This window comes from Nyctereutes procyonoides, unplaced genomic scaffold (genome assembly GCF_905146905.1).
Source record: "Nyctereutes procyonoides isolate TBG_1078 unplaced genomic scaffold, NYPRO_anot_genome, whole genome shotgun sequence".
NCBI classification, from domain to species: Eukaryota; Metazoa; Chordata; class Mammalia; order Carnivora; family Canidae; genus Nyctereutes; species Nyctereutes procyonoides.
This window is the reverse complement of record NW_026575020.1, coordinates 23,469,366-23,497,255: the sequence shown is the minus strand read 5'-3', so window position 1 is coordinate 23,497,255 and position 27,890 is coordinate 23,469,366. Positions and strand designations below refer to the sequence as shown.

The following is a 27,890-nucleotide window of genomic DNA, read 5'->3' as shown; positions in this document are numbered from 1 at the left end:
AGTTTATCTTTGACTTTATTGTGGTAGAGTTTGTTTTGTTTGACATTTAAAAGTTTTTTATATAATTGAGTTTTCCTTTTTATTGTTCCTGGATTTTGAATCTCAACTGGGAATGTTTTTCTCATCTCTAGATTACAAAGGAATTCTTAGATTTTTCTTCTATTACTTGTATTATTTCATGTTTATGTTTAGATCTCTGGTCTATTTGGTGTTTATTCTAATGTAGTGTGAAGTATGGATCCAATTTTATTTTTTTCCAGATGTCTATCCAATCGTTCCCATAGTTTTTTCCAGTGATTAGAGATTTGAGTCTGTTTCTGGACTTTCCATTCTATTTATCTAATCATATATCAGTATCACAGTACATGATTATTATAATGTTTTAATTCTAGGTACCTGATATTTTATACTTTACTTTTTGATTAGAACTAGGTAATAACAATTACAAGTCACGTCATTGTGTCCCCCACTACTGTGTCAAATGGAATACATGTATGATAATATGTCGCAGTGCACAAAGTAGGTGCTCTTTTGGTCCTATATTAGTGAAAAGAGTGCTGAACCAGGAGTCAGTGAACAAACTCAGTTTTTAATACCACTACTAAACAAGTCATTCCTCTCTCCGGCGTATATTTTCAGCAGTTGACAAATAAAAGGAGTGGAACTAGATGGTCTTTAGAGTTGTTTCTGAATCTGGTTAATGCTGATGTGGTAGGAGCACCACTGCTATGTTGTCATTCAATCTACTTTTTATTCCTTTGTGCCTTGTCCTTTTGCCATACTCATGAAATAAACTTTCTCTTTTGCTCTGGATCCTGGTTCTTTGATCTTTTTTTTGTAGGTTTTTCTTCGTTCCAGCATTTTCTTCTCTCCTGTATTTCTTTCATTAACTTGCATTTCTTTCTGCTGATTAAGCAAGGGTTGCCACTGTTTGGCTGCTCGGCTTCCACTGACCTCAGTGGGGAAAAATTACATGCAGTAAATGGGAATTATTTTCTCCCCCTGGCAGAAAATTAAAAACAACCCCAAAACTAACTGCTGTTAGTCTGTTCCTTGGTTATACAAAGAACAGAAGGAAGAAAGTGGCATGTAGAATTTGAAGAATCAGATAAGACTGTGACCAGATAGATCATCAGCTCTTGGTTTATCTGTAAGAGTTGGCATTTTCCTATATATCCCAGCATCTGTCCTTCAAGAGATCAGAAAAGAAGGTGATGAGAAAGAAGAGCAAAAGTGTGGAAAAGGCCTCTTAGGTAACCATCTTACATGTAAAATAAAGAATATTATGATGGCTTAAATACATCAAAGTCTTGACCAAATATAAAAACATACCTTATTTAAGCTGACTAGAATACTTACAATTCTGAAGATTAATAGGGAATTCTTAAACTCCTGCTTGCTCCTGGGTAAATTAACCTTAAAAGTGCTAAGTTTGAAAGACAACATGAAAGAAATATTTTAATGTAGAAGACTGAGTTCCCATCTAATATGATAATAAACATGCTTTGGAAATAAACATCAGGAAAAATAAGTTCAAGGAAATGTTTCTGTAAATAAAAAGTTTTAATGGTCAGTAAGGGAATGGTTTAAAAGATTTAAAGGGAAATACTGTATATAAAATTTCATTGTCCAAAAAGATGGAGCTTTGTGTTTTTGTGAACACTAGTGTGACAAATAAATACTATATTTTGTTTTGAAAAACCCCAGAACTATGAGGGGTTCTTCAAGGTTAAACTACCAGCAAGACCATCATATTTCATTATTAACCCAGGGGTTAGGGTAGGGTAAGAAGGAAGACTGCGTGCTGCTCTTTTGCAGGCATAGGCTGGTACCGCCACAAGCATAGCCATGGAATACTTGCCATCGTGACTCTGACAAAGATTGGGTCCGCCCCTACTCTGATAACTCAGATTCATTACTTATCAGTTTATGGAGGAAAGATGAAATTCTACATAGGAATGGTGGTTAAAGAGTTTAAGTGTATAAAGTCAGAAAGTGTAAGTTTAGTGAAAGTTGAGAACCATCTGTATTTGATACAGTCTGTTTTTCTTGGAAAAATCATTCAAATTTGGAATGAAGCCATTGAGGTGTGGTTTAGTGTATGTGGTTTTATTTTCCTTTGTAAGATTTCTTTTGTTAGGGTGCTTGAGCTATAGAAAGAAGAAAATCTTTAGAGATGTTAGTTTTAGAAACCATGCTCTCCCAACAAGATGGGAAAAATGTCTACAGTTTATGGTGCATGTTCTTATTTTTTCAGAGTAGATATCCCCAATCCAACACCCCCTTCCATTTGATGTTTTAACAGAATTGCTTTACTGCTTCCAATGAAAGCTAAAAAAAAATTTTTGTATACTCAACATGCATTTTTAGTTTCTCATTCCCACAAACATGGAATAGTTATTTAATATTTGAGGTATTAATTTAAAATTTGGAGTTTTGTTTAAAACTTGGAGAATGTATTTAATTCCTCATGCCCCTCCCCCCACCTCAAACTTTGAAATGGAAAAACAAAATGTTATTTATTCAGGGTAACTTTATACACAGCTTTTCAGGGGGAAAAATATCTATTAGGTGATATTAAGTGTATGTAGAGTATTTGTTTTCAAAATGGTTATTTACATACATACATAAAATGTACTGTACATTAAAGTTAAGTACTAAAGCTGGTAAATAGGTCACTATTACATCATTTTTTAAAAGTAAGTTCTACTTATGCACATGGATTTTGAGCAGATTTCAGGTAGTTCCTGAATAAAAATAAAAATTGGCTACAGGTTGCCATCATCACATGAAGAAAAACAAAAGATGGAGTTCATAAGAAGGATGGAAAATCAGCTAAAAAGCAAGTTACACTATTTATAATAGTTCTTCAGGTGGGGGTGGCAAGGATTCACTGTGATCTTGATCATAGTCCAGAGGAATAGAGAAATCCTGACACTGGATCTCATTTTTGGAATCTTCCTGGTTTTTCATGAAATCTCCTGGTGGCAGGGACAAGTTAAGTGAGTCAGGTGGAGGTGGAAATGTTTGTTTGAACTCAGAATTATGATCTTCACACACTTGATTGAGACAGTCCAGAGATGGTGGGAGGTTAGTGGAATCATTTGGAAGAGGAGGTATAACTGTCATTGTGGGTTTGTCACATTGGTTACTCTCCTGTCCTTCCAAATCAAGAAGTAGAGGAGGTGGTGGAAGTGGATCTGCATCATCTGAAGAAGAAACAGCAGTGCCAATGGTTGATCCACCAGCACTCTCCTCTGATGTACCATTTGCTTGATCTTTTATTTTCTCTTTTTTGGGGTTGTTGGAATGTTCAATGTGTTCACTTGATTCAAACAACTTAATTTCCAAGTCGTCAGCTAACAGTGTGCTTTTGCCTGCTTTCCAGGGCATAAGTGAAACAATTGATGTGCGTTTTGTGGGCACTTCATTTTCTCTAATGTTATCCATATATATGTCAGGGGTTTCACCATCAGCAAATGGAGACCTACCTGCCCAATTCTGATCATTTAAAACTGGTTTTCTCAAGCATTTCCATAGTAGAATTATGATTATAGATACCAACATAGAAGTCAGAATTACACCAAGTAATATGGCAGCTATTGAATTAGATGTAGTTTCATGTGAGATATTTTTGTTACTGGTAGTTTCTAGGATGAATCCTGGAGTATTCCTGGTTGAGCTTTTGACACTTGGTGTTGGTTGTATAGATGGATTATGAACAGTTGGTGATACTGGTTTTCTAGAAGAGGTATGGACAGATGATGGTTGTTGAGTGGAAGTATAGACAAATGGTGGCAGTTGTTTGGTAGAAGTAGGGGCAGATGGGGTTAGTTGTCCAGCAGAAGTAAACACCAGTAGTGCTGTTTGTCGGGAGGAGGTGTTGGCTGTTGGAATTGGTTGTTTGGTGGGGTTAGAGGCAAGTGGTTGCCCAGCAGAAGTGTGTGCTTCTGGTTTTTTAGAAGAAGCATAGGCAGCTGGTGTTGATTGTCCAGCAGCATCTTTGGTAGTTGGTATTGGTTGTACAGAAGAAACATGGTTGAATTGTGTTGGTTGACTCATAAGATTCCCTGTTATGTTTTGGGAATTAGCTGAGTTATGTTGCCTTGATGAGCTAAATAAAGTAAACTGTGGTTGCTTCTCTGTTGTCGTTGCTTCTGTCTTTGAGAAAAATGTATCACTGAGATGTCCACAAAACAAAACTAAGATGAAATATTTGGGATCCATTTCAGAATGTTTCTTCTTTACCAGTGGTTTTATAATGAAAGAAAGAAAGAAAGAAAGAAAGACAGGTATTATTTGGTGTCTGGCCCAAAGTATGTAGGTACTTAATAAGTATTTATTGTTTGTTATGTAGACTTGGGACACTATAGTCTAAACAACTCTTTTTTTTTATTTTTTTTTGTTTTATTTATTTATGATAGGCACACAGTGAGAGAGAGAGAGGCAGAGACACAGGCAGAGGGAGAAGCAGGCTCCATACACCGGGAGCCCGACATGGGATTCGATCCCGGGTCTCCAGGATCGCGCCCTGGGCCAAAGGCAGGCGCTAAACCGCTGCGCCACCCAGGGATCCCCTAAACAACTCTTTTTTTTTAAATTTTTATTTATTTATGATAATCACACAGAGAGAGAGAGAGAGAGAGAGAGAGGCAGAGACACAGGCAGAGGGAGAAGCAGGCTCCATGCACTGGGAGCCCGACGTGGGATTCGATCCCAGGTCTCAAGGATTGCGCCCTGGGCCAAAGGCAGGCACTAAACCGCAACGCCACCCAGGGATCCCTAAACAACTCTTGAATATATTCTAACTTACTATAGTTGGACCTCATAGGCAATAATCTCTCTTAATTCTTTCATAGGACCTGTACTTGGCCCTGCTGCTCCCCTAGCTTCATTACATTACAATCCTTCATTTCACAGTCATACTTCGGAAATACATAGGCTCTGGCTGCTTGGTCCATGTGCTCTTTACTTTTCTCTTCCTTACTACTAGAAATACATTGATCCTGTTGTTCTGAAGGACACCAGTGATCATCTGTTATCTAATTCAACAATCTTTTCTTTATTCTCTTTTTTCCCTCTCCGTTGACCACATTTGATGCTATTGACTATGCCTTCAGCACTATTCAAGTAGCTCTTTGTGATAGTCTTCCTTTCATGGTAATCTCACCAGCTCCCATTTTTCTCTCTTTTTAAAGATTTTATTTATTTATTTGAGAGAGAGAGATAGAGCATGAGGGGGGGCGGTGGGCAGAGGGAGAGGGGAGAAGCAAGCTTCCCACTCAGCAGGGAGCCAGACTTGGGGCTCAATCCTAGGACCCTGAAATCAGGACCTGAGCCAAAGGCCGACACTTAAACTGACTGAGCTACCCAGGTGCCCGTTTTTCTCCTTAAATATGGGTACTTCATATTCAGTCCTCATTCTTAGCTAGTATCCTCTGATCCTGATTCTATAAAATTTCAACTCTCACCTGTATGCCTTTAACTCCCAAACCTGCACATCCAGCCTAATCTCTTTAATTCTGTTCCATTTACATAACTTTTTGGTGGATATTTCCATGTATATATCCTGCCATCAGCAAATTTAGCATATTTAAAACAATTCATCTTCATGTCAAAACTGACTCCTCTTCTATTTTTGTTTATGGTACTACCTTTGTTGAAGTTTTTTATGTAGAGTCTATCATGCTAGTAGTCTCTACAGCATCATCAGAGTCTAGCACTGTGTCTTTATGTTAGGATCTTGTACTCTTTTTTTTAAGATTATTTATTTGAGAGAGAGAATGCACATGAGCCCATGAGTGGAGGGAGGGGCAGAAGGAGAGGGAGAGAATCTCAAGTAGACATGTGCTGAGCATGGAGCCCAATGAGGAACTCAACGTGGGGCTCCATCTCCTGACCCGGAGATCATGACCCGAGGTGATGTTAAGAGTCCAACACTTGGGGATCCCTGGGTGGCTCAGTGGTTTAGCCTGCCTTCAGCCCAAGGCGTGATTCTGGAGTCCCGGGGCTCCATCTCCTGACCCGGAGATCATGACCTGAGGTGATGTTAAGAGTCCAACACTTGGGGATCCCTGGGTGGCTCAGTGGTTTAGCCTGCCTTCAGCCCAGGGCGTGATTCTGGAGTCCCGGGATCGAGTCCCACATCAGGCTTCCTACAGGGAGCCTGCTTCTCCCTCTGTCTCTCTCTCTGCCTCTCTCTCTCTGTGTGTGTCTCTCATGAATAAATAAATAAAATCCTTAAAAAAAAAAAAGAGTCCAACAGTTAACCAACTGAGCTACCCCCAGGTACTCTTAGGATCTTATTACTCTTAAAGGAGTCAGTTCAACTCAGAATCCTAAATGATCTTTGAATCTGGTTAAGTCAGTTCTGTCCAGTTGAGAAAGTTGTCCCACTGCTGCTTTCATTCATTTATTGTGTCAGGCCTGTTCTAGATTTAAGAGATAATGCCTCCCAAAAAAGTTTCTAGTGGTAGAAGCAAATAATAATTATGATAATTTAATAAGTTTTCTCATAAAGGTACACAAGAGATGCACAAAGAAACCAACATAGCCTGGGAGGCTTTCAGGGAATGCTTCTCAGAGAAGTAAAACTTGAACTGAGTTTTGAAAGATCTGTAAGAAGGAATTAAGCAAATAAAATGTTTCAGGCAGGGGAACCAACATATGGACATGGGAAGAGAAGGCTTATGTGTAAGTTTGGCAGGCAGGGCTTTTTGTGGGTTGTGGTAGGTGCTAAAACTTGAAGAGTAAGTTCCAGTTCTACTTCCAACATGTGGCTATGCATCTGACTAGTCACTCTGTCTCACTATGAGAACTAGTCACTTCATCTCTCCTGTTCTCAGTTGCCTTCTCTCTAAAGTGAGGAGTTAAGACTAAGACGGTTTTCAGCTCTAGGTGTAACAGACCATTTTGTACATCATTAAACACAATGAGAACCATTTCATTATTTCTTAACATTAGAGAAAGGGACATCTCAGGGTGTTAGATCTGGGAAAATATGATTAGAAGCTAGTTTTTCTAGGATTCTTAAGCCAATGTGAGAGAGATATGATGTTCTAGGCAAAGTATGATAACAGAAGAGGAACTCCTCAGGTTTTGCAAATAAATGGACTTTTCAGCATATTTGAGTAGTTTTCATTGCTTCCTCCTCTACCACTTGGTACACAATGATGGTACATTACCCTGTTTTAGTAAAGGGCATGTGATTTATTCCCCCTGTATGGTCTCTTCCTTTTAATTTTCTTTCTAATACTTCAAGGCTAAATTTAAAAATTTTCTCCTTTAAATTTTCCTGCATAATGCTGAAGAATTAATATTCTGAAAAGCATTTATAGGCACTTTACTACTCCCTTATTAATAGGTTCCCTGTTGCTGTCAAGACAAAAATTCTAAACTGAATTTTCTTCCTTGTGCTTGAGTTTACCAGTCCTGACTTAGGTCTCAAGACTGAAACTTCTCATTCAGCCAAATGCACCTCTTCCCATCTTAAGTATTTTCCAGACACATGCTTTTTCCCCTAAATAGACTTTTTTTTTTAAGATTTTATTTATTTATTCATGAGAGACACAGAGAAGCAGAGACACAGGCAGAGGGAAGAGAAGCAGGCTCCATGCAGGGAGCCTGATGTGGGACTTGATCCCGGACCTCTGGGATCACACCCTGAGCCAAAGGCAGACGCTCAATCACTGAGCCACCCAGGCATCCTCTAAATAGACATTTTTAATAACACTGTTTCTCACCCTCTTAGAGTATCCCACACTCCCCTCCCCCAAACCCAGCCTCTTTTCCTATCTGAACTGATCTTCATTGGTCAGACCTCAGTTTAAATTCCCCTTCTTAAATCAAGTTCTCTGTGACTGACCACAACCCAGAGAGATTAGCCATTCCCTGAATCTTCCTACTTTTTTTTGTCTTTATGATTCCTTAGATAATTATTCATGGTCGTCCTCCTCACATCTTTATTCTCTTAAATAATTGTGTTATTTTTTATTACTCTTAACTTTGCACATTTTCTTTTTATTATCCCCACCCATTCAAACGAGAACCTTGAAGAAGGCATAAAAGAAATAAAAAAATTATGTAGAACATACTCTGTACTGTAACTGAGATGTTTATATAACTTTGCTTCATTTAACCTTTAAATGACTATGAGGAAAATGGAGAAATCCTTGACTTACAGATAAAGAGACAAATTCACATGCATTAAGAGTTTGCCCAGTGTTCTATCACTATTATGTATATTATATCACAGATTGGGAATTTGTACTCAGGACCATCTGATTCACAAGCATGTGCTCTTTTTACTCCCTAAACCACCATATATTCCTTTACAGCTAAGTGTTATATGTTAGGAGCTCAGGAAACTTAACCTGTATTGGTTTCATGGTTCCTTTCCATTTCACTTTTCACTATTTATTAATACTTCTGCCAGAATGTAAGCAGAGAAGATGAAATCAAAGTTATTAAATTATGCTTTTTATCCATTTTGTAAAAGGTTTAATGGGAAAAATTGAAACTTTTGGCATAAATGTGGGGATTTGAATCATCGTTGTGCAGATGATGATTATCATTGTGCAGTTCGCACTTCAGATTACCACCACCCCCGAAAAAACATTCTTCAGAGTTACACTTTAGTTTTTAAAAAATGCCACCTAAAGCAACAGAAAATATAGGCCATGAATTGTCTTCAGCCAAAAATATTTCCCTTTTTTGTGACTTCGCTTGAAATTTTTAAAAAACCCACACAGTTCCTCTTTCAATTAGCTAAGAAAGGCACTAGAGGAGGAAAGACTGAGACCAGGAACATAATTATAAACCATTTTAGTTTGTAAGATCAATTTTGGTAGGCTCATAGCTTCTTTTTTTCAATAGGAAGACCATAAACCTTCAATATATGAGATTTTTCTACTTGTCATTTAAGGGTTACAACAATATCAAAACCAAATTCTATTTTTTATCAATCTTATTATCTCTTCTCACTCATCAGTTAGCTTTCTACCCTCCTAAGGTCTGCTACATCAGAATGCTACAATCTGTGTTAGAATTCTACTATAGCAAATAAGAACAGTCCAGAAAAGAAAGAGCAGAATTTAATAGCGGAATAAACATGGCGCATAATAGTGAGGAAATTGACTTCTTCTAACTCAGAATAGTAAGGCCAGTGTCATTACCAGTGCAGAAAGTTATTTAACATATGTATTTTTTTAAATATGTAAACATGTGTGCCTGAAGTACCAACATTGCTTCTGCAGGGAGAGAAGGTAGAAACAATGAATCACATGGGGGAGGGGAGTAAAAGGGAGAAAATGTCAAATAAGATGAAATGAAAAAGGGAGTGCAAAGAAATAAAAACCCAAAGAGAAAAATAAATTTACTATAAATTATAGTAAGCAGCAAATATATGTGAAAAGGAAAGGTCAGTGGACTAGAGAAAGTATTGAAAAGTTAGTAAAAAACTGAAGAAAAAGTGGTAGTTATATAGTTAGCAAGAATTAGGGTAGATGATTAAAGTGGGCAAAATTAGAAGTTGGGGGAGAAGATTGAAATAGATGGAAGGAAGAACCATGAAGTGCTGCTCTCTGTCACTGGACCGTATTTGTGGACACAGAGAAGTGGTAAGGAGGAGCGGTCTTCCCACAATGGAGAACTTGACTCCCCCGTCTTCTCAAATTCACTAGGCTTTCATTACAGGTTCTCATCCATTCTAAGTATTCTTGAGATTCTCTTTTTAAATTTTTTCTGGCACTATTCAAGACATAACTGCTAATTATTCTAAAGAACTCATGCACATTCTATATAGCACTTTTCTAGAAATCCCTTAGTCTGCTGAACAGGCAAATCCCAAATTTGCCTACCTTCATATTGGCAGTATTTTGTTCATCATTATGGGTTGTCACTTTGAGATCTAAATCTGTGATTTTGGGGACGCCTGGGTGGCTCAGTGGTTAAGCATCTGCCTTCAGCCCAGGGTGTGATCCTGGAGTCCTAGGATAGAGTCTCGCGTCAGGCTCCCTGCATGGAACCTGCTTCTCCGTCTGCCTGTGTCTCTGCCCCTCGCTCTCTCTCTCTCTCTCTCATGAAAATCTTTAAAAAATAAATAAAATAAATCTGTGATTTTGGTCCTTTGTTTTTCCTGAATATTTAAAAATGTTTTAAGAGGAAGGAAAACATCAGCTCTTTTAACCAAACACCTTCCACAGTTACCGTGATGGTGGGAGTCCTCATGTATTAGACATGTTCTCATAAATATGATGTATAAGTACATAAAGAGTACAGTTAAAATTGATCCTGTTATGTTGGATATGGTAAGAAATGTCATTTAAAGAGAATCAAGGAGATTTTTGGAGAGTCTCTTAGACAAAAAGGCAAGTATAGGAAGCAATATCAAAAATAATACCTGAATCAGTAGGACTTTGATATTATTACTACTTTGATTTAATAAGTTACAATATAGATATAATAGATTGAAATTTACTAGTAGTATATCTCCAACTGGTTATTAAATCATAAAAGGAAGAAAACAGCGATTGTGTATCCTGAGGCATAGAAAGGGAAATTAACCTTGAACTATAATAGGAAATATTTGGTGACTTTAATCAATAATAATAACTACCATTTACTGTGTACCCACTCAATGTTAGGTACTATCCTATTTTGTAGAGCAGGGTAGCCTTACTTTCATCTTCCAGATAAAGAAACTGAGACACAGAGTTGTGGAATAACTTGCCAGAGTGTCACAGTTGTAAATAGAGGCAGTGATAAAGAAATCGTGTCAGTGGTGTATCAGAGCCCTTCCTTCTGTTACATGTCACTAAATAAGCTGCACTGCCTTTCATAGTAAAATTATGAAGCAGGAATGCTTTATGAGGGAGGGAGATGTGAGCTTTCTGGGAATAGATATATAAATAACTTTTGGAGGCAGTCTTGAGTAAGGAATAGAAAAAAAACTACCAGAAAACCATTTTGGTCTTCTGATTCTATGAAAACAGTTTTGAGAGTTTTGAATGGTTAGCCTGTAAGCTGTCATATTTGAGGTGACTTTTAAAGATTGGACAATAAAAGGCATCAGATTTATATTTAACAAATTTGAACTTAGAATTCACAATTTCCTTCTAAGTAGAGTTATATAGGAATTAGTTGGAAAACTCACATACTATTACACTCTAAATTTTGAACTGATCCTTTAAAAATATATAGAAACAAATCTTGTCTAAAAAAGAGATAAAAATATTTATTTTCTAGCTTGTAATAGTTACTTAGAAAAAATCCAAAGTGGACTTCTATAAGGGAAAGTGATAAATAGTTATGAAATGTTGAAAGAGTATCACCCACTATGAATTTATTATATTCTGTGATGTTACAAGTCTGTGTAAACTAAACTCTTTGCAGTTTTTATTTGGAGGATATTTACTTTGTAATTACCCTGTTTATTCACATAGTAGGCATGTTGTATGCATATTAGCAATTTTCTGTTATTTATCCTGTGTTTTTTCCTTATCTATTTTACAGTGTTTACCAACAGCTCAGATAATAATGTATGGCATAAATATGTAGATGATACAAATGTATGTATGTACATACATTTTATCATAACAGTTTTGTCATAGTGAGCTTTAAACAGCTACAATATTTTCCTATAACCATTATTACTTAAATATAGAAATTCTGTGTGTAAAAAACAAAGCATATGTAATAACGGTAATTGAGTACCTCATCTAATCTCCCTTGATTTCTTTTTTAAATTAAGTGGAGGTGACCATTAAACTAATCCCATAGAAACTAAAGGGGATTTAAAAATAAATAAATCTGTGGATTATGTATAGGAAAATTTTATAGAAAGTAATTACAATTTTTAACAGTTGGTATTTGGGGATTGTAAATTCGGTCATTTCCCATGGATTCTAGTTTTACTTATAACCTTTAGCTTTATCTGCCATGGTTATAGTTTACTTTTTAATTACAGAACTAAGGCTAATCAACCATTGTGATTGAATAAACTTTAAAAGGGCTATGATATACAAATCTAGCTGGAAATGTTTCTTCAAGGCAAACTCAACATTGGATATTTTTTCATTCCATGCAACAAAACCACAAAACCTGTTAAAGACATCTTTAGACTAGCAGAGTTTAAGTTTGAAATACTTAACATTTTAGTTTTAAAAATAAATTTTATATAAAGCAAAGATAAACCAGATTGCCTGTGTGAAAATTTTCTTACCTCAACTGTTAACTTCTTTTTGCAGAATCCTAAGTTCTTGTTCTATCTGGACATTTTGGCGATTTGGCTAAGAAAGCAAAAGGGGTGGTTCAGTTCAGATTAAAAATGGTCCTGTAGCAAACTGAAATGCTTTCCGGAGAAAAAGAGGAAGTTTATTGATAGTTGGTTCCGGAAGTGCAATAAAGCCACAAAATGACTAAGAAGTGCACTACTTTAACAGAACTTATTTTGAAACACAATTTGCAGCTTTAAGATTTGAATGCTTTTAATTAATATTGGTAAGTCAATATTTGAGACTCTTTAGTTATATGATTATATAATTTAAATATTTAGAATATAGCTTTAGAGGGGAACTTACCTATTCTAAGGAAAAACCTCCTCTTGGGTTACTACCCAAAGTAAGATTTCTTTTCATAAGAAGCGAATGATGTGTTCTGTTTACTTGATCACCTTAGGCAAGTTGTTGTATTCTGAGTCATCATTTCCTCCTCTGGAGGGATATTTCTCTTACTGAGTTACTGTGAAGATTAAATAAGATAACATGTATAGATACCTCACACACAGTAGGAAGCCAGTAAATGTTAACATTATTTCCTCATCCATAATTTAGACAAAGCCCAGGTAAAAAGTATAATTAAATTTTTTTGACCAAGTACTTTACTAAATGATTTTCAAGTTCCAATGCATAGCTTTTGATTAGCCACAAAGTAGGTACTCCTCAGTGGAAAGTAAAATAAATTGGTAATCATGATTCCTTAAGTTAACTAATAAGCAAAGTATATTGAAAAAAAGAATGAGTCAGTCTAAATAAAAATTTATCTGGGCAAGTAACCTTCTAGCCTCTTTCTTCATCTGAGAAATGGAAGTCATAATTCCTAATTTGTAAATTTGTTATGGGATTAAATAAATGTAAAGTGCCTAGCATAACACCTGTTATAGTAGATAAGGTAAGTATTAAACCATGCCCTGTTTTACCCTGGTCACTGCAGAGAATCATGAACTGTTGAGACCTAGTTCTTAATGTCAGGGTACTTATAACTTGTTAAAAAAGAATAGTTTTTGTTTTTAAGGGGTCTAATTATAAAGCAGATATAATAAAAACACTATAAACTTTTGACTCACTATTTTAAAATCCCTGAATTGAGTATGTGGACCATAACATCCAGGGATAGAAAACAAAAATGTTCTTTGTTCAAAAATAACTTTTAAAATTTGAACTCAAAATGTATCTTAATCTATCATGTTTAAACACTGTCAAGTTTGAAAAGGAACCATTTCTGTTTGTTCGTGAACTGTCCTTGGATAGCATTATTCTGAGGGTGTTAGTGATGAATTTTAAATATTCTTGCAATAGAAGCTTTCTGTTTTGTCAGAAAATGTTTGACCTACATATTGAATGTGAAAGTAGTTACCTAATTTGTTATTTTTTAAAAGGCACTAATTTTTAAGAATCTTTTTTTTGTTTGTTTTATTTTTAAGAATCTTTAAAAAATATTTTTATTTATTATTTATTGGAGAGAGAGAAAGAGAATAAGCAGGGGGAATTGGAGAGGGAGAGAGACAAGCAGGCTCCCCACTAGACAGAGAACCTGAAGTGGAGCTCAATCCCAGGACCCCTGGGATCATGGCCTGAGCCAAAGGTAGATGCTTAACTGACTGAGCCACCCAGGTGCCCCTAAAAGACAGTAATTTGTTTTAATTTCCTTGGACAAGTATATATGACACTTGACTCTCAAGGAGTACTTTGTCTTATCACTATTTGTTCTAGTACACAATCTCAAAATTTTAATTATTTTAAAAGATTTTATTTATTTATTCATGAGAGACACACACAGAGAGAGAGGCAGAGACACAGGCAGAGGGAGAAGCAGGCTCCATGCAGGAAGCCTGACGTGGGACTCGATCCCGGGTCTCCAGGATCACGCCCTGGGCTGCAGGCAGCATTAAACTGCTGAGCCACCCGGGTTGCCCTCAAATTTTTAATTTGTACAAGATGGGAGCTCTGCCCAGTTTCATTGCCAGTTTGGTCGCTTTTACCCCTCAAAAGATAACGAGGTCTGTCATAACGTGACTGGCATGAGAATTCTCTTGCTTACCTTTTTATTTTTTGGCATTTAGCTTTATCTGGAATAATATGATTATAGTTTTTCTAACAAATTGGTAATAATCATAAAATTGATGCTTTTTTTTTCCCTCTCATTTTAAGATGTAACCTAGTCTTTGAAGCCATGGTACCTGTAAGAAGTGATTTTCATGATCAAGAGCAGTATCACCTAGGGAATTAATGCAAAAACTACCAGAGCTTGGAGGTTACCCCTTTCTAGCTGAATCAGAAAGAGAGGGTGCTAATTAGATATTGGCTAGTTTCAAAAACTCTTCAGATGGTTCTGATACACAACCAGGATGGGAATCACTAACCTAGAATGGAGGGTAAGATTGTGATCATATTTGGAAAAAAATATATGAAATCTTTTCTTAAATGGCTAGCATATTGCCCACAGTAAATGCTCAATAAGGAATGAAAATCTTTAAATGTAGCTTGGTCTTTAATTAGAATGCCCTGGATCAGTTTTAGAAGTTGAAATGTCTCTCAAACCAACTTTTGTAATATATTTAACTGAAGGTGGAAGTCTTAAGTGTAAGTCATTATTTTACTGAACCCAGTTTCTTGAAAGGTTAAACAATTACCTGAAGTATCCTGTTTTCCAGATTAGAGCAAACATACACACATCTTTCCTTTGATCATGTCACATTAGATAGTAAAAGAAAATGAACAAAACTGATAGTTTATTAGGCCATTTGGCATCCTTGAAGTCAGAAGATAATCCCTCTTTGGATATTTGCTATAAATATTCTAATAAGCAGTATTTATAGAATAGAGGTACATTGCATTTAAACAGTAGTAAGATGTGCTTTACATTTACTCTTGGCCTTCTGTGGTGGCTAGTCTCACCTGTTTCAGTTAAGCTCTTTTTCTGATTGATCTTTACAGTGTGTTCCCTAAGATAATAAAATGAGTACAAATATATGTAGTCAGTTTTATTCTAAGGAGTCTTAATTTATTATACAAAATTAAAAGTTTTAATTAAATATTTATAGTAGAAAACCACCTTTTTCTGTGTGCCATACATAAAGATGAAAACATCTAGCATAAAATTAGCTGTGCTGGTATATGAGATGGTACAGATCTTGTCACATGCAGCAGAGGTATCGTTAAACTGCAGTTCAACTCTCCGCATTAGGAATTTGGCTTCTGTTAGATGTCAAAGCGTAGATTTGCCTCTGAAGACACACTAAAACTCTTCAAAGTTTAATTATGTTCAGATGAAGATCATGTAACTACTGTTGCTGAACAGGAAATTATTTATTTAATTGTCCCTTTCTGCCTCCATTAATTCCTTCAAGTCATCTTTAAAACCTGCCCCACATTCTTGGATTTTGTTATCTGCTTTTTAAAATATTCAGTGTCAGAACAAAAGTGCACAGTTTTAAGTAATTGAGAGGGTGGGCAGACTTCTCCCCTTCTCACCTGCTTGCTTTTAAATTGCAAGGCTGCCATGTCAACAAATTTTAGACCACCAGACCAGACCAACATGTTAGCATAAAATATCAAACTGATTTCATTTTTACTTCATACAGTTTCCTCATTGCTACTTTGCATTTTTCTTTACTGAAGTGCCTGTTAGTTAGTGAGTTTTTCAGTTCCTCCTTCATCTTTTCTTCCCCTTGTAGCTATAAGTGTTCCAGAAGATTGCATCATTAGGTTGGGCCCTGTGAGCTGGTGCGCTCTTTTCCAAGTGTCTGATTCAGCAGGCCAGAGACCACTGCTTGCCAGGAAATCACCGTTGCTTCTAGGCTGACGCTTGCCTACTTGTTTTGATCGTCTGAGAGATGAGACTTTGTTTGCCAGAACTACAGTTGATAGAAATAGAAGGGTGCAGATAAGAAAAAGCACTGCAATTATAACAAAGCAAATTAGCATAGCCATTTTGTTGTTGTTTTCCTCACAGACCTCTTTTTTGAAAATTTCATGGTGATCTTTGGTTGTGTTTTCTGTGCTCTGTACTGTTGGAGAACTGTTCCTGATAACAGAAGGTATATAAAGCTCCAGTTCCGATTTAGGAGTTAGAGATGTGACCAGAGATGATGTTATTTCAGTCCTGTTTACAGAGTTACCGCTTTTATCTACTGCAGAAGTTGTAGGGTTTGTGTTAATGTTTTCATCTTGGTTTCTGCCCATCTGATTTTGAATATCTCGCTCCCAGACAGTAGTATTGTTAGCCCACAGTTGGGTATAGTTTGCGTTTGTTCCAGGAGACCAAGAAAAAACTGTCGTCATCAGAAGGGTGAGATGCAGGTAAAGCCGTCTGTGCTCCATGTCCAGGAATATGCTGGAAATCTGTTGGGATAGCAGTGTCATTTGTTAATTTGGGAAAGAACAGTGGTTCCCAGTTCTTACGATTGTAGTTGAAAGATGGACAGCTGATATTTTACAAGTGAACTACAAACCCATACCTAATATTTGCTATCCTGTTTGAATTCCTTTTTACCTGGCTTGTCTGTTTTCTGTTAGACTGTGTGTAAAGAAACAATTTAATTTGTTATTCTTTTAAATGCTAGAAGTTAGCATTAAAAATACTTGTGAATCATTTTAAACTGAATCCCATGGTTTTATAGTTTCCTCCCTTCCAAGCATGCTAAACTTGAGCTTTGAATCAGATACTTCTGCTTTACTTTTTTGATTCCTCCTTTTTTTTTTCTTTTTTTTTGCCCCCAACCATTTAAGGATCTTATTTAAAGAAACTCCCCACCCTCTAAAAAAATGTGTCACTGATCCTTACAGGAAAGGAGAAATGTGGCCTTGAGCATTTTGCTTCATGTATGAAAAGAAAATGCAAATTGGCTTTTTGGTTTTTGTTTTGGGATTGAGAAAGGGGAAGTGTAGCAACCAAAGGAAAATGGATTTCAAATAGGAATTCAAGATGTTCTTTTTTCTTGAGTGTTTATCTTGAAGCTTAGAATAAACCTGGTACTTAGAAATATACTCCTGGTATTTTTGTTTTTTGGGTTTTTTTTGTTGTTGTTGTTTTTGTTTTACTCCTGGTATTTGTGAAAGCAATTGTGGGGGTGGTTCTCTCCATTCACCTGTATATCCCCTAATTTATTGTGGCTTTGCTAAAAGCAAAGGCATGCCAGATTTCTCAACCTAAAAATCTGGCATTACAGTAAAAAAGCAGATTTCTTTCTGAATAATCTCAAAAGTTAAACAAGTTACTTTTTTCATCATCATATATGCCTAGCATCTTTCCTATGACTATTTGACATAATTTTTTAAAGTAAATTATACAGTAAATTTACAGTAAATTATACAGAACATCCGGATCAGTGGAATTTAGACTATGGGAAGTGGAAGTCGAGGCAGATCATAAGTTTCAACATATAAATAAAAAAGATGAATTTTAGTTTTAGCTTCAAGCTCTTTGGAAGTCAGTGCAAAAGGGGGACAAGTCTGTTCCTAATTCTCATTATTTACCATATGATTGAAGAGTTAAATAGAACTGGCATATCTATTCTAGGTGCTGATAAACCAGCAGAAAAAAATTATCAGTTTTATGTTGAGTTATCTCTCTCTTTCTTTCTTTCTTTCTTTCTTTCTTTCTTTCTTTCTTTCTTTCTTTCTTTCTTTTTCTTCTCTCTCTCTCTCTCTCTCTCTCTTCCTTTCTTTCCTTTTCTGCAGTAAAGCAAAGTTTATCGCTAGTACAAGGCTCCCAAAGAGGGAGGGGATCCAAGAGTGTTGCCCTCGAGTTCTCTCTCTCTTTTTTTAATTAAAGATTTTATGTATTTATCCATGAGAGAGAGAGAGAGAGAGGGGCAGAGACACAAGCAGAGGGAGAAGCAGGCTCCATGCCGGGAGCCCAACATGGGACTTGATCCCGGGACTCCAGGATCATACCCTGAGCTGAAGGCGACGCTCTACCGCTGAGCCATCCAGGCGTCCCGAGTTCTCTCTTTTATAGTAATATTCTGTTCATTCAAGTTACTTTTGTAGGAGTATTTTATTATTAACATTTGTTTGAGATAAATAGAAGCAAAAATTGATTATTCTCCTGAGATCTATTCAGTGAAATTGCCTGTTTAAGACTTTATTTTATAGAAGTTCTTCTCAAACTTGAATGGTCATGGGAATCTTTTTTTGTTTATTTTTTTTAATGTGGATTCTGATTTTATAGGTCTAGGAGGGATCTGGAATCCTGCATTTCTAACTTCTTCCCAAGTAAGACAGATGCTGCTGGTAGTCATACTTTTTTGAGTTTTGAGGTTTTATTAGAAATAGTTGTTAAATGTCATTGGATAAAATTTGTATGCTATTGATTATAGAAATTGAGAATAACAAGTATGTTGTTACAAACAAAAGTAACTTATAATAAGCAATGCTAAATGGAAACTAGCCACTGAAGTAGTATTTCCTAAAGGAAAAAAACCTTTATTATGTGTTCTAGAATGATTACTTTTTAGATTATGATCTTTAATAAAGATATTGTGCATTGACTTCTCATATAAGTGTTCAGCTTCCATTTGAATAACGAATCTTTGTATATTTTATAAATCTTTCACAAAGAGAAATATTTTAAATTGGGTTAGCAAGTAGTTTTCATCCTTTTGTACTAAACTAGTTTTCTGCATTGAATGCTAAAATTATTTAAAGTGGGTTATTCTTATCACATTAGTTCATTAACAGTGTAGTGTACATCATGATATTCATACACATTTTAGCAGTGCTTACCGCGGTATGGATAATAGGCCTGCTGTTGATTGTCTTCTGCCAGATGTACTTTCATCCCCAAATAAACAAACTGTTAACAAAATGAGACTTTCTCTTGCCCTTACAAATGCCTGAGAATAGAGGACTGTCTCTGCATTCCTAATTTATGCCATGGAGGTCAGGTTATGTTATCAAAAGTTTTCTTTATCTCTGGTCATGAACTTTATTTTTTCAACTTTTTAAATTATAAAACTTTTCAATTCACTGTGGAGTCTAAATTCACATCCTTCCTAATCATGAAAAAACTGTTGATGATAAATCTTTCCATTTTTAACTTAAATGTTACTTAATAGGCCAGAAAAAACAGCATACATTTTCAATCACTTATGATTCTACTTTGTTAGTAAGATTCTTAGGTCTCATTTGAAAGCACTTCCTTGAACACTAATCCGTGCAAAGTTATGAGTGAAAAGGCATAAGAAAAGCCATATAGATGACCTACCTTATAAATTCTTGGTTAAAATCTGATTATAACCTGATTTTAATAGCCACTTCTTTTCTTGTCTTGAAGTACAGCTTCCAAGTAATTTAAAGCAGACGAGACTTGGAGAGCATGAACCTTAAAGTAAATCTGCAGTTACTGGAAAAAAAAAAAAAAAGATTTTACAGCTAGCTTTCCACTTTTAAAACCAAACCACAGATGACACATTTCCTTTCTGCTGCAACTAAAGCACATGTCACAGAGAAGGAAAAAAAAAACAAAAAAAACCATAAAGTCCAACTTGTCCAGTTGGCTACTGGTGTGACAGGAGGCTTTTGTACAACAAATCCCCGCCTCCAGGGCAGGGAGGGTGTTCTACTCAGTGCCATTTGACCTTTTGCTCATTGTATATGCCTCCTTCTTTTGAATGAAGATGAAATGGTAATTTTCCTGCAGCACTAAAATCTCTAAAAATTTTATGTACTGCAGTCTGATTCAATGTCATGTGTTTGGAGACCTGGGTATTGGTCAGATAATAGAAACAATGATATACATAATCAGCATCTCAAATTGTGGAACTATAACAATGACTTGAGAAAATACCGATTAAATTTAGATTATATGCAGCAGAATATGCTTTTACGTTGATTTACTCTTTCCCCTCCAGTGTCCTGTCATCACTTCATTTTCAGTATGTCTGAAATGGACTTCATTTTCTCTCCCGAAGTTGGCTGCCCCTCATGATCTCTTTGTTTTTGTCCATGATAGCAGCATTCTTTGTGACCTCAGAGGGTTGGTATACAGCGAGTCCTTTTAATTCAAGTCCTTTCTGTCAGCCCTGATCAGACCTTGGATTGTGTTGATCCTTCCTTCAGGTTCTTGAATTGGTTTCTTTTTTCTTTCTTTTCTTTTCTTTTCTTTCTTTCTTTTTTTTTTTTTTTACCATCACCATAGTGTTTAGATCCTCATTAGGCCATACCTAGACTATAGTATCTTTTTTTTTTACCAGCCCTGACTCCTTCATATAGCTTGTATATATCACTTCCTTTGATCATCTTATCTCGTTAAGAAAATAAAGTTGAATAACTCTCTGACATCTAGAGCAGTGATTCAGAAATATTTGTGCATATAAATATCAGGTAAGACGGTTGCTTAAAAACAATGAAAATTGCCAGGTTCCAATGCATAGGTTCATATGTAGTAGAAACAGACCACATTTCTATCAGTTACCACAGTTGATTCTGATGCTAGTGCTTCACAGAACATATTCTGAGAAATACTGGGCCCTTGAGAGAAAACCTGAACCTCTTAGATGAATAATTTTAATCCCTTCACAATTTAACTGTTATGCGTTTTTCCAGCTTTATCTCTTTTTTTAAGTTAAACTTTCAATTGTATTTTATTTTTTAGTTAAATTCCAATTAGTTAACAATGTCCTATTAGTTTCAGGTGTACAGTTTAGTGATTCAACACTTATAACACCCAGTGCTCATCACAAGTGCCTGTCTTAATCCCTATCACTTATTTAACCCATTCCCCACTCACCTCCCTTCTGGTAACTATCAGTTCATTCTCTATAATTAAGAGTCTGTTTTCTGGTTTGCCTCTCTCTTTTTCCCCCCTATGATTGATTGTTTTCTTTCTTAAATTCCACATATGAGTGAAATCCTATGGCGTCTTTCTCTGACTTATTTCACTTAGCATTATATTCTCTAGCTCCATCATTGCAAATGGCAAGATTTCATTCTTCTTATGGCCAAATAATATTCCATTGTGTATATATATATATATATCATCTTGGTCCTTCTTCAGATTCTTGAATTGACTCCTTTTACTGTCACCATAGTATTTAGATCCTTATTAGACCATACCTAGATTATTGTATCTTTTTTAACCAGCCCTTCTGGAACACCATATCTTCTTCATCCATTCGTCAGTCGATGGATATTTGGGCTCATTCCATAATTTGGCTATTGTAGATAACACTGCTGTAAACATCAGAGTGCATGTATTCCTTTCAAATTAGTGTTTTTGTAACCATTGGGTAAATACCTAGTAGTCCAATTGTCCAGCTTTATCTCTTAAAACTTCTCTATGTGAATCCTTCATTCCAGCTAAACTAGGTGACTGTTACCTCAGCACATCTAGTTTTTCTTTTCTTCTTTACCTCTCTCTATGAGGCCTGCTAGTCCCTCCTCTTATTGAATTAAAAATTTCTTCTACCCACTTTAGTCACAGCGCTTTTAGTGACTACTCAGTTTGTGCTCATCTCTCCCTGTCTTGAACTATTTTTCTCTGCAATTCATTTGGTAAGTGATAACATACTATGTTCTACCTTTCCTTTGATTTTAAAAGATTTTAAAATCATTTAACTTGATTTTTATCTTCTTTTCTCCCAACAAGATCTCCTGAGATACGGATATTTATCTGAGCCTATTTTGTAATACTTTACCATAGTCAGCAAGTGTAGTACATTGGGCCAAGTTAATATAAGTTGTTATGATTTGAAGTTCTAATACTGTGTTCTTCAGGGCTTTCTGATGGTCCTTACCTTGGCTACTCACACCGGTCAGCATTCTTTTGAGTGTAAGCAATTTATGACCTAATATGGCTTAATCAAAAAAATAGAATTCATTGGCTCATCAACTGAATGGTCTGGGGATAAATTTGATCCCAGGAGAGGCTTTATCTAGGGCTCAGATGATATGATTGGGTCCTCAGTTTCTCTCCATTTCTCCAGTTTTTAGGCCGGCTTCTCCTTCATTTCTCAAGGTATCAGCTAACTACTCCCAGGACAATGTGTTCATTGTTCGTAAACACTGGGAAAGAAAAAGTCTCAATTCCCAACTAAAGCTAAAGTTTCTGAGTTGGTGGGCCTCTTTGGCCTGGTTGTACTGATTTGAGTCATGTAATCATTGCTGAACCTCCTCTGGTCAAGGTGGTGGGGTAAGCAAATTGACTAAAGCCATTCAGATTACTCCAGTGCTCCAGGTGGGTCATTCCCACCCAAACAACTCACCTGGGAAATTTAGTGGGCCTAGAGGCAATCAATCCATGTTAACTGCCTTCCTCTGCTTGTCTGTGACGTGCAGGTTGTTGCTCAAAAGTTTCTGAGTTGGAGACTTGTCTCTTCCATTTTATCTCAGTCTTTTTTTTTTCAATGTCTAAAGAATAAGTGATTTTTAAAAATTGATTTAGGTTTTGTATAATTTTTTGATATTATAGTTTTTTCTAGAAGGCTCATAAGAAAATTAAAGGAGTGGAATAGATTTGTAGCATCTGTATATTTATTCAGAACTCTGTTAACATCTGTGTCCTTTATATGTCATCTTCCTTAGGTTTAAAACTGGTCAAATCAATGGCGATTTGCTGATATACCATGTCTTGCTGACTTTAAAGCCATATTATGCAAAGCCATATGAAATTGTAGTGGACCTTACCCATACTGGGCCGAGCAATCGCTTTAAAACAGACTTTCTCTCCAAGTGGTTTGTTGTTTTTCCTGGCTTCGCTTATGACAATGTCTCTGCAGTCTATATCTATAACTGTAACTCCTGGGTCAGAGAGTACACCAAGTATCACGAGCGGCTGCTGACTGGCCTCAAAGGCAGCAAAAGGCTCATCTTCATAGACTGTCCTGGGAAACTGGCTGAGCACATAGAGCATGAACAACAGAAACTGCCTGCTGCCACACTGGCTTTAGAAGAGGACCTGAAGGTATTCCACAATGCTCTCAAGCTAGCTCACAAAGACACCAAGGTTTCCATTAAAGTAAGTTTCACTCCATGTTAGGTAAATGATTTGTTATCCTTCTTGGCTAACCAGACTGCACTGGCCTCCCTAGGTGTGCCTATAGTAGTGGATCAAATGTAAAGTCAGTCCAAATGGAGGAAAACCAAGCTTTTTGTCTTCATGGAGGTCCTATGAAAGATAGGAGAGGTGAACACTTAATTATATTCTAGGTCGGATTAGAGGCAGGAGAGTGTTGTAGAGAGGGCAGTTTGCCATCAATTAGTCAAATGGAAGGAATGTGGGGAGGGTGGAAATTACCAATTGAGGATTCTTATGATTATTGCATGCTTTTTGCAGAGTGGGAAACATGAACCAGGATAAAATCAGTAATTGTCTATGGGATTCTTGAACTTTAAAAAAAACAACTAACATTTTTATAATGTTTTCAGTCTCTTATGAGAGCATTTATTGCAGTTGAACCCATTTGAACATACAATGGTGGTAACTCTTCCTTAAATGGCAAATATGGTATTTGTTCGGTTGGTCAATTGGTTTTTGATGTGGAATTTAACTCTTCTTCACTCCACCCTCTCACCATCACTTTCCAGGTTGGTTCTACTGCTGTTCAAGTAACCTCAGCAGAGCGAACAAAAGTCCTGGGGCAATCGGTCTTTCTAAATGATATTTATTATGCTTCGGAAATAGAAGAAATCTGCCTGGTAGATGAGAACCAGTTTACCTTAACCATTGCAAACCAGGGCACACCACTCACCTTCATGCACCAGGAGTGTGAAGCCATTGTTCAGTCTATCATCCATATCCGGACACGCTGGGAGCTGTCACAACCTGACTCCATCCCCCAACATACCAAGATTCGGCCAAAAGATGTCCCTGGGACGCTGCTCAATATTGCGTTACTTAATTTAGGCAGTTCAGACCCTAGTTTACGGTAGGTTTTTAAAAATTCACTTCCAACTTTTTTCAGGATTTGTTACTTTTAGAATGAGACCACTTTATAAGCTTTTAATATAGCCTCTACCTTAATACTCTAAATAGGAAGGTATGCTGTGTTGGTTAACCAGTGTGACCTCATCAGTTTGCGGGGTGTTCACATGAACTGTGGAATTCTGAAAAGGGTGATTCACACTAAACCAATATATGTTCTTTCTCCAGGAAACTTTCATCTGAAATAGCCTACGTAGCAGCTTTGTTGTTCTGTTTTGTCCCCTGCCCCAAAAAAGCCTTAAAAAAAAAAAAAAAAAAAAGTCTATTCCTAAGTTTCTCCTTCTGAGTCCTCTAATTATGTTTTCCCATGTTCAAAAGTATATCACTATTAAGTTTCCTCACAGTCAAATTACATGATCATTGTTTGACAACAGAGGGCTTAATGTGAAGTAACTCAAACAATAACATTGCACACTTTCCAATTATGTGACTTTTTTTTTTTAAGATTTTATTTTTTTATTTTTTCATGAGAGACACACAGAGAGAAAGAGAGAGGCAGAGACACAGGCAGAGGAAGAAGCAGGCTCCATGCAGGGAGCCCGATGTGGGACTCGATCCCGGGACTCCAGGATCATGCCCAGGGCCGAAGGCAGGCGCTCAACCACTGAGCCACCCAGGGATCCCCCCCAACTATGTGACTTTAATGAAATTTTTGAAGAAAGTCTTAAGATAAATGTAGATATCATCTGACAGTATAATTGGTTCTGTTTAGGTTTAATACTCTGAACATGAATGAGGAACTAGCAAGGTGTGTAGGGTCAGTAGATTTGGTTTAAATCTAGGTCTGCTACTATGTATGACTTTGGGCGAGGTACTAAAGTTCTCTGAGCTCTAGTTCCCCATTTTCAAAATAAAGAAAACAGTGCCTTTCCTATATACCTCCAAAGGTTTAATAAACAGTATGTATAGTAGTGTATTTTAGCACCTAGCAGACAGTTTGTGCTCAGTAAGTATTACCACCTCCCAACTCCCCTTCCCACCCCTCCTCTCTCTACCAGTGTCTCCTTGCACTCTTTCCCTCCTTTCTTCCCTCTCCTTTTCATGTTGGGTAATTCTTTGTCTCAGGTTCCTTGGGACTGTCAAGATATTTACCAATAAAATTTCTTAGCTCCAGAAAAATCTTCCCTAGGGTGTAATGTAGCCCTGGTTTTATAAGTGGGCCTTTTAGAATTCCTGATTCTTAAATAAAGGGGAAAAAATATCAAGATTTCTTTACCTGGATGCGCCTCCTATAAATTATACATAAAATTTTGTGTATGCTTAGCTTTCTTTATCCCTAAGGAACCTGTGACACTTACCCTAGTTTGAGCAGGCCCAGTTCTTTATAGCTGTTGAAATGTACAGAATAAAAGTCCGTGTCAAAATTGTGTAACTCCAAATTCCTAGGAGTTAGTAAAAGGTACAAAAACTTAGAAACAATAGTATTAATGTTCTCATTTTAGGAAAATAGAGCTATGAAGCCTATATTTAATTTCTAATTCAAAATTCCTCATAGAAGAATCTTCTAACAATTATTAGCTTGAATGAACCTGTATCCTTTTATGAATTGAACTGAACAAAAAGCAGCTTCTGCTTTTTGCTGAAGCATGTCATTCCAAAGAAAAAGCCTTTAGGATGCCTTAAATTTCAGAGGCTTTTTGCTCACATATGGTTGTTGCAAAAATATAGTAGCATGATAAAGGTTTGGAGGTCAACAAAACCTGAAATTTGCTGAGTAATCAAATTATTTCTCTTGCAGGATAGGGGCAATAAAATGAAAATTTGAAAATCAAGTATGAGTTTTTTGACTTGTGTCCCAAAGTGCTTAAGTATATTTTCAGACATTTCTAAGGGAAGTTTTGGTTCTAATGGAACCTGGATGTATATTATTGGTTTTGTTTTCAGTGCTTATGTATAATGAAAAATGGGGGAGGGGGACTTAATTATATTACATTTGTTTTTGACCTCCAGTTTGTAGGATGTCTTGTAGGACACCAAGAAAGAAAGTCAGTAGGTGCTAATGAAAGATTTTTGCATTTTAATCTGAATAGGGACCATCTCATTTATCCTCTTATGATCCCCATTATAAATAGATCTGATGGGAAGGGGGAACCACAATTTGAGTTTTTGGCCTCACTGAAAATATGATGAGCCTTTATTCTAACTAACTTTCTATTGAACCACTTTAGGACCATAAACCTCCCAGTAAAATATCTTTTAGAAATGTATTATAGTTACCTGTCTTAGGAGCCTTACAGGGCTCTTCTGGTATTGTCAAGAACCTCCCCTGAATCCCTAAATGATGAAGAAAATCCCTAAATGATCAAGGGTGTTGTGTTTACCATAGAATCATAAGACTTTATCTCTAATTAATCATAAAATTTAAAAGTAGTTGATTATGCTTTGTAATAGAATCATAAGTTGTGCTTTATGAAAAAAAATTTGGAATTATAAGAAAAAAATGTTTTAAAACAACTTCATTTGTGTTTTCTCCTAGGTCAGCTGCCTATAATCTTCTGTGTGCCTTAACTTGTACCTTCAATTTAAAAATCGAGGGCCAATTACTAGAGACATCAGGTTTATGCATCCCTGCCAACAACACCCTCTTTATTGTCTCTATTAGTAAGACACTGGCAGCCAATGAGCCACATCTGACCTTAGAATTTTTGGAAGAGTGTATTTCTGGATTTAGCAAGTCTAGTAAGTAATAATAATTTTCTTTAATACTAACAATGATTCTAAGAAGATTCAAAGAAAATCATTTCATTTCAGAATTTGCCAGTGAATCATAACTGATTATATTTTCAGTTCTTTATTACTTCTTATTTTTCCTCTCTGATACTCTGCAACTGAAGAAACTGAAGGAACTTCCTGGTAGACAACATTGAGAAAAATCCACCAAAATTCTGATAAAAGCAAGGTGGCAAGATTTTTGATACTTTACATGTCTCTGAGTCATTTACAAAGTCATTTACATTTCATACTGTTTCAGTTTAAATAGCTTCAGGATTTCTCTTTTTAGCAGATTATTCTAGATGAGTGAAATATTAACATTGTCTCCTTGATTTTAAGGAAATAGTCATTTTCTCTTTCCATCAGGTTAACTTTGAATTATGATTTTATTTGTCGTGTACAGTTCTTGGAGAATGTAGTGGCACATAATACAGGGCTCAGAGTCAACTCCTTATTTGGCTTTTAATAAGTCTTACAAATTTAACATCCATACTTTCAATTTATTAATCTTCATACCTTATAGAAGTATAAATGTTACTCTTTCTCCAGCTTATTTCCTGACACTTTCTTCCCTCCTCTTTTTCTCTCCATAATACATAAAACTTTTTTTCTGCATTCAAACATGTTTCTCCTTTTTTTAAGACTTACTGATTTGAGAATAGTAAGATCACATAAAAGAGGTGCAACCATGCTCACAAGTTGGGAAGAGGGGCAGAGGGAGAGAATCCTCAAGCAGACTCCCACTGAGTGCAGAGCCCAACTTGGGGCTCAGTCTCAATGGCCTTATGAGATCATGACCTGAGCTAAAACCAAGATTTGAATGCTTAACTGACTGAGTCACCCAGGCACCCCTCAAACATATTTCTTGATTTTTCAGGTAATGGAAAGCTTTGACAATTCATCAAGACCAGATCACTATATATATTTACTTATAATTAGAGATGTAGGGATATAACCCTAAAAAGAAAATGTGTTAA

The 27,890-nt window shown here is 36.2% G+C and overlaps 3 protein-coding genes across 8 annotated transcripts in view; 1 reads left to right on the top strand and 2 right to left on the bottom strand.

Moving 5' to 3' along the window:
- Positions 1–27,890, top strand: part of NF1 (neurofibromin 1) — a 266,110-nt gene that overhangs the window by 199,731 nt on the left and 38,489 nt on the right. For all 5 annotated transcript variants that reach the window (XM_055317047.1, XM_055317054.1, XM_055317038.1 and 2 more), the window contains 3 exons: positions 22,803–23,235; positions 23,805–24,145; positions 26,678–26,880. In XM_055317047.1, the coding sequence (XP_055173022.1) occupies positions 22,803–23,235; positions 23,805–24,145; positions 26,678–26,880 (977 nt within the window). The remainder of the gene's footprint in view (positions 1–22,802; positions 23,236–23,804; positions 24,146–26,677; positions 26,881–27,890) is intronic.
- On the bottom strand, positions 14–12,645 carry EVI2B (ecotropic viral integration site 2B). Of its 2 annotated transcripts, none has more exons than XM_055317068.1 (3): positions 12,579–12,645; positions 12,221–12,287; positions 14–4,242 (listed from the first exon to the last, which is right to left on the bottom strand). In XM_055317068.1, exon 3 carries the CDS (start codon positions 4,225–4,227, stop codon positions 2,857–2,859), a length of 1,371 nt encoding a protein of 456 aa, XP_055173043.1. In that variant the 5' UTR covers positions 4,228–4,242; positions 12,221–12,287; positions 12,579–12,645; the 3' UTR covers positions 14–2,856. The 2 variants fall into 2 exon arrangements, with proteins under 2 accessions (XP_055173043.1, XP_055173053.1); XM_055317078.1 differs by having other exon boundaries at positions 14–4,239.
- EVI2A (ecotropic viral integration site 2A) lies at positions 14,097–19,682 on the bottom strand. Its single transcript, XM_055317099.1, has 2 exons — positions 19,486–19,682; positions 14,097–16,619 (listed from the first exon to the last, which is right to left on the bottom strand). Exon 2 carries the CDS (start codon positions 16,596–16,598, stop codon positions 15,903–15,905), a length of 696 nt encoding a protein of 231 aa, XP_055173074.1. The 5' UTR covers positions 16,599–16,619; positions 19,486–19,682; the 3' UTR covers positions 14,097–15,902.

Coding starts and splice junctions, on each gene's coding strand:
- EVI2B (XM_055317068.1), bottom strand. CDS start 4,227: ATGGATCCCAAATATTTCATCTTAGTTTTGTTTTGTGGACATCTCAGT.
- EVI2A (XM_055317099.1), bottom strand. CDS start 16,598: ATGGAGCACAGACGGCTTTACCTGCATCTCACCCTTCTGATGACGACA.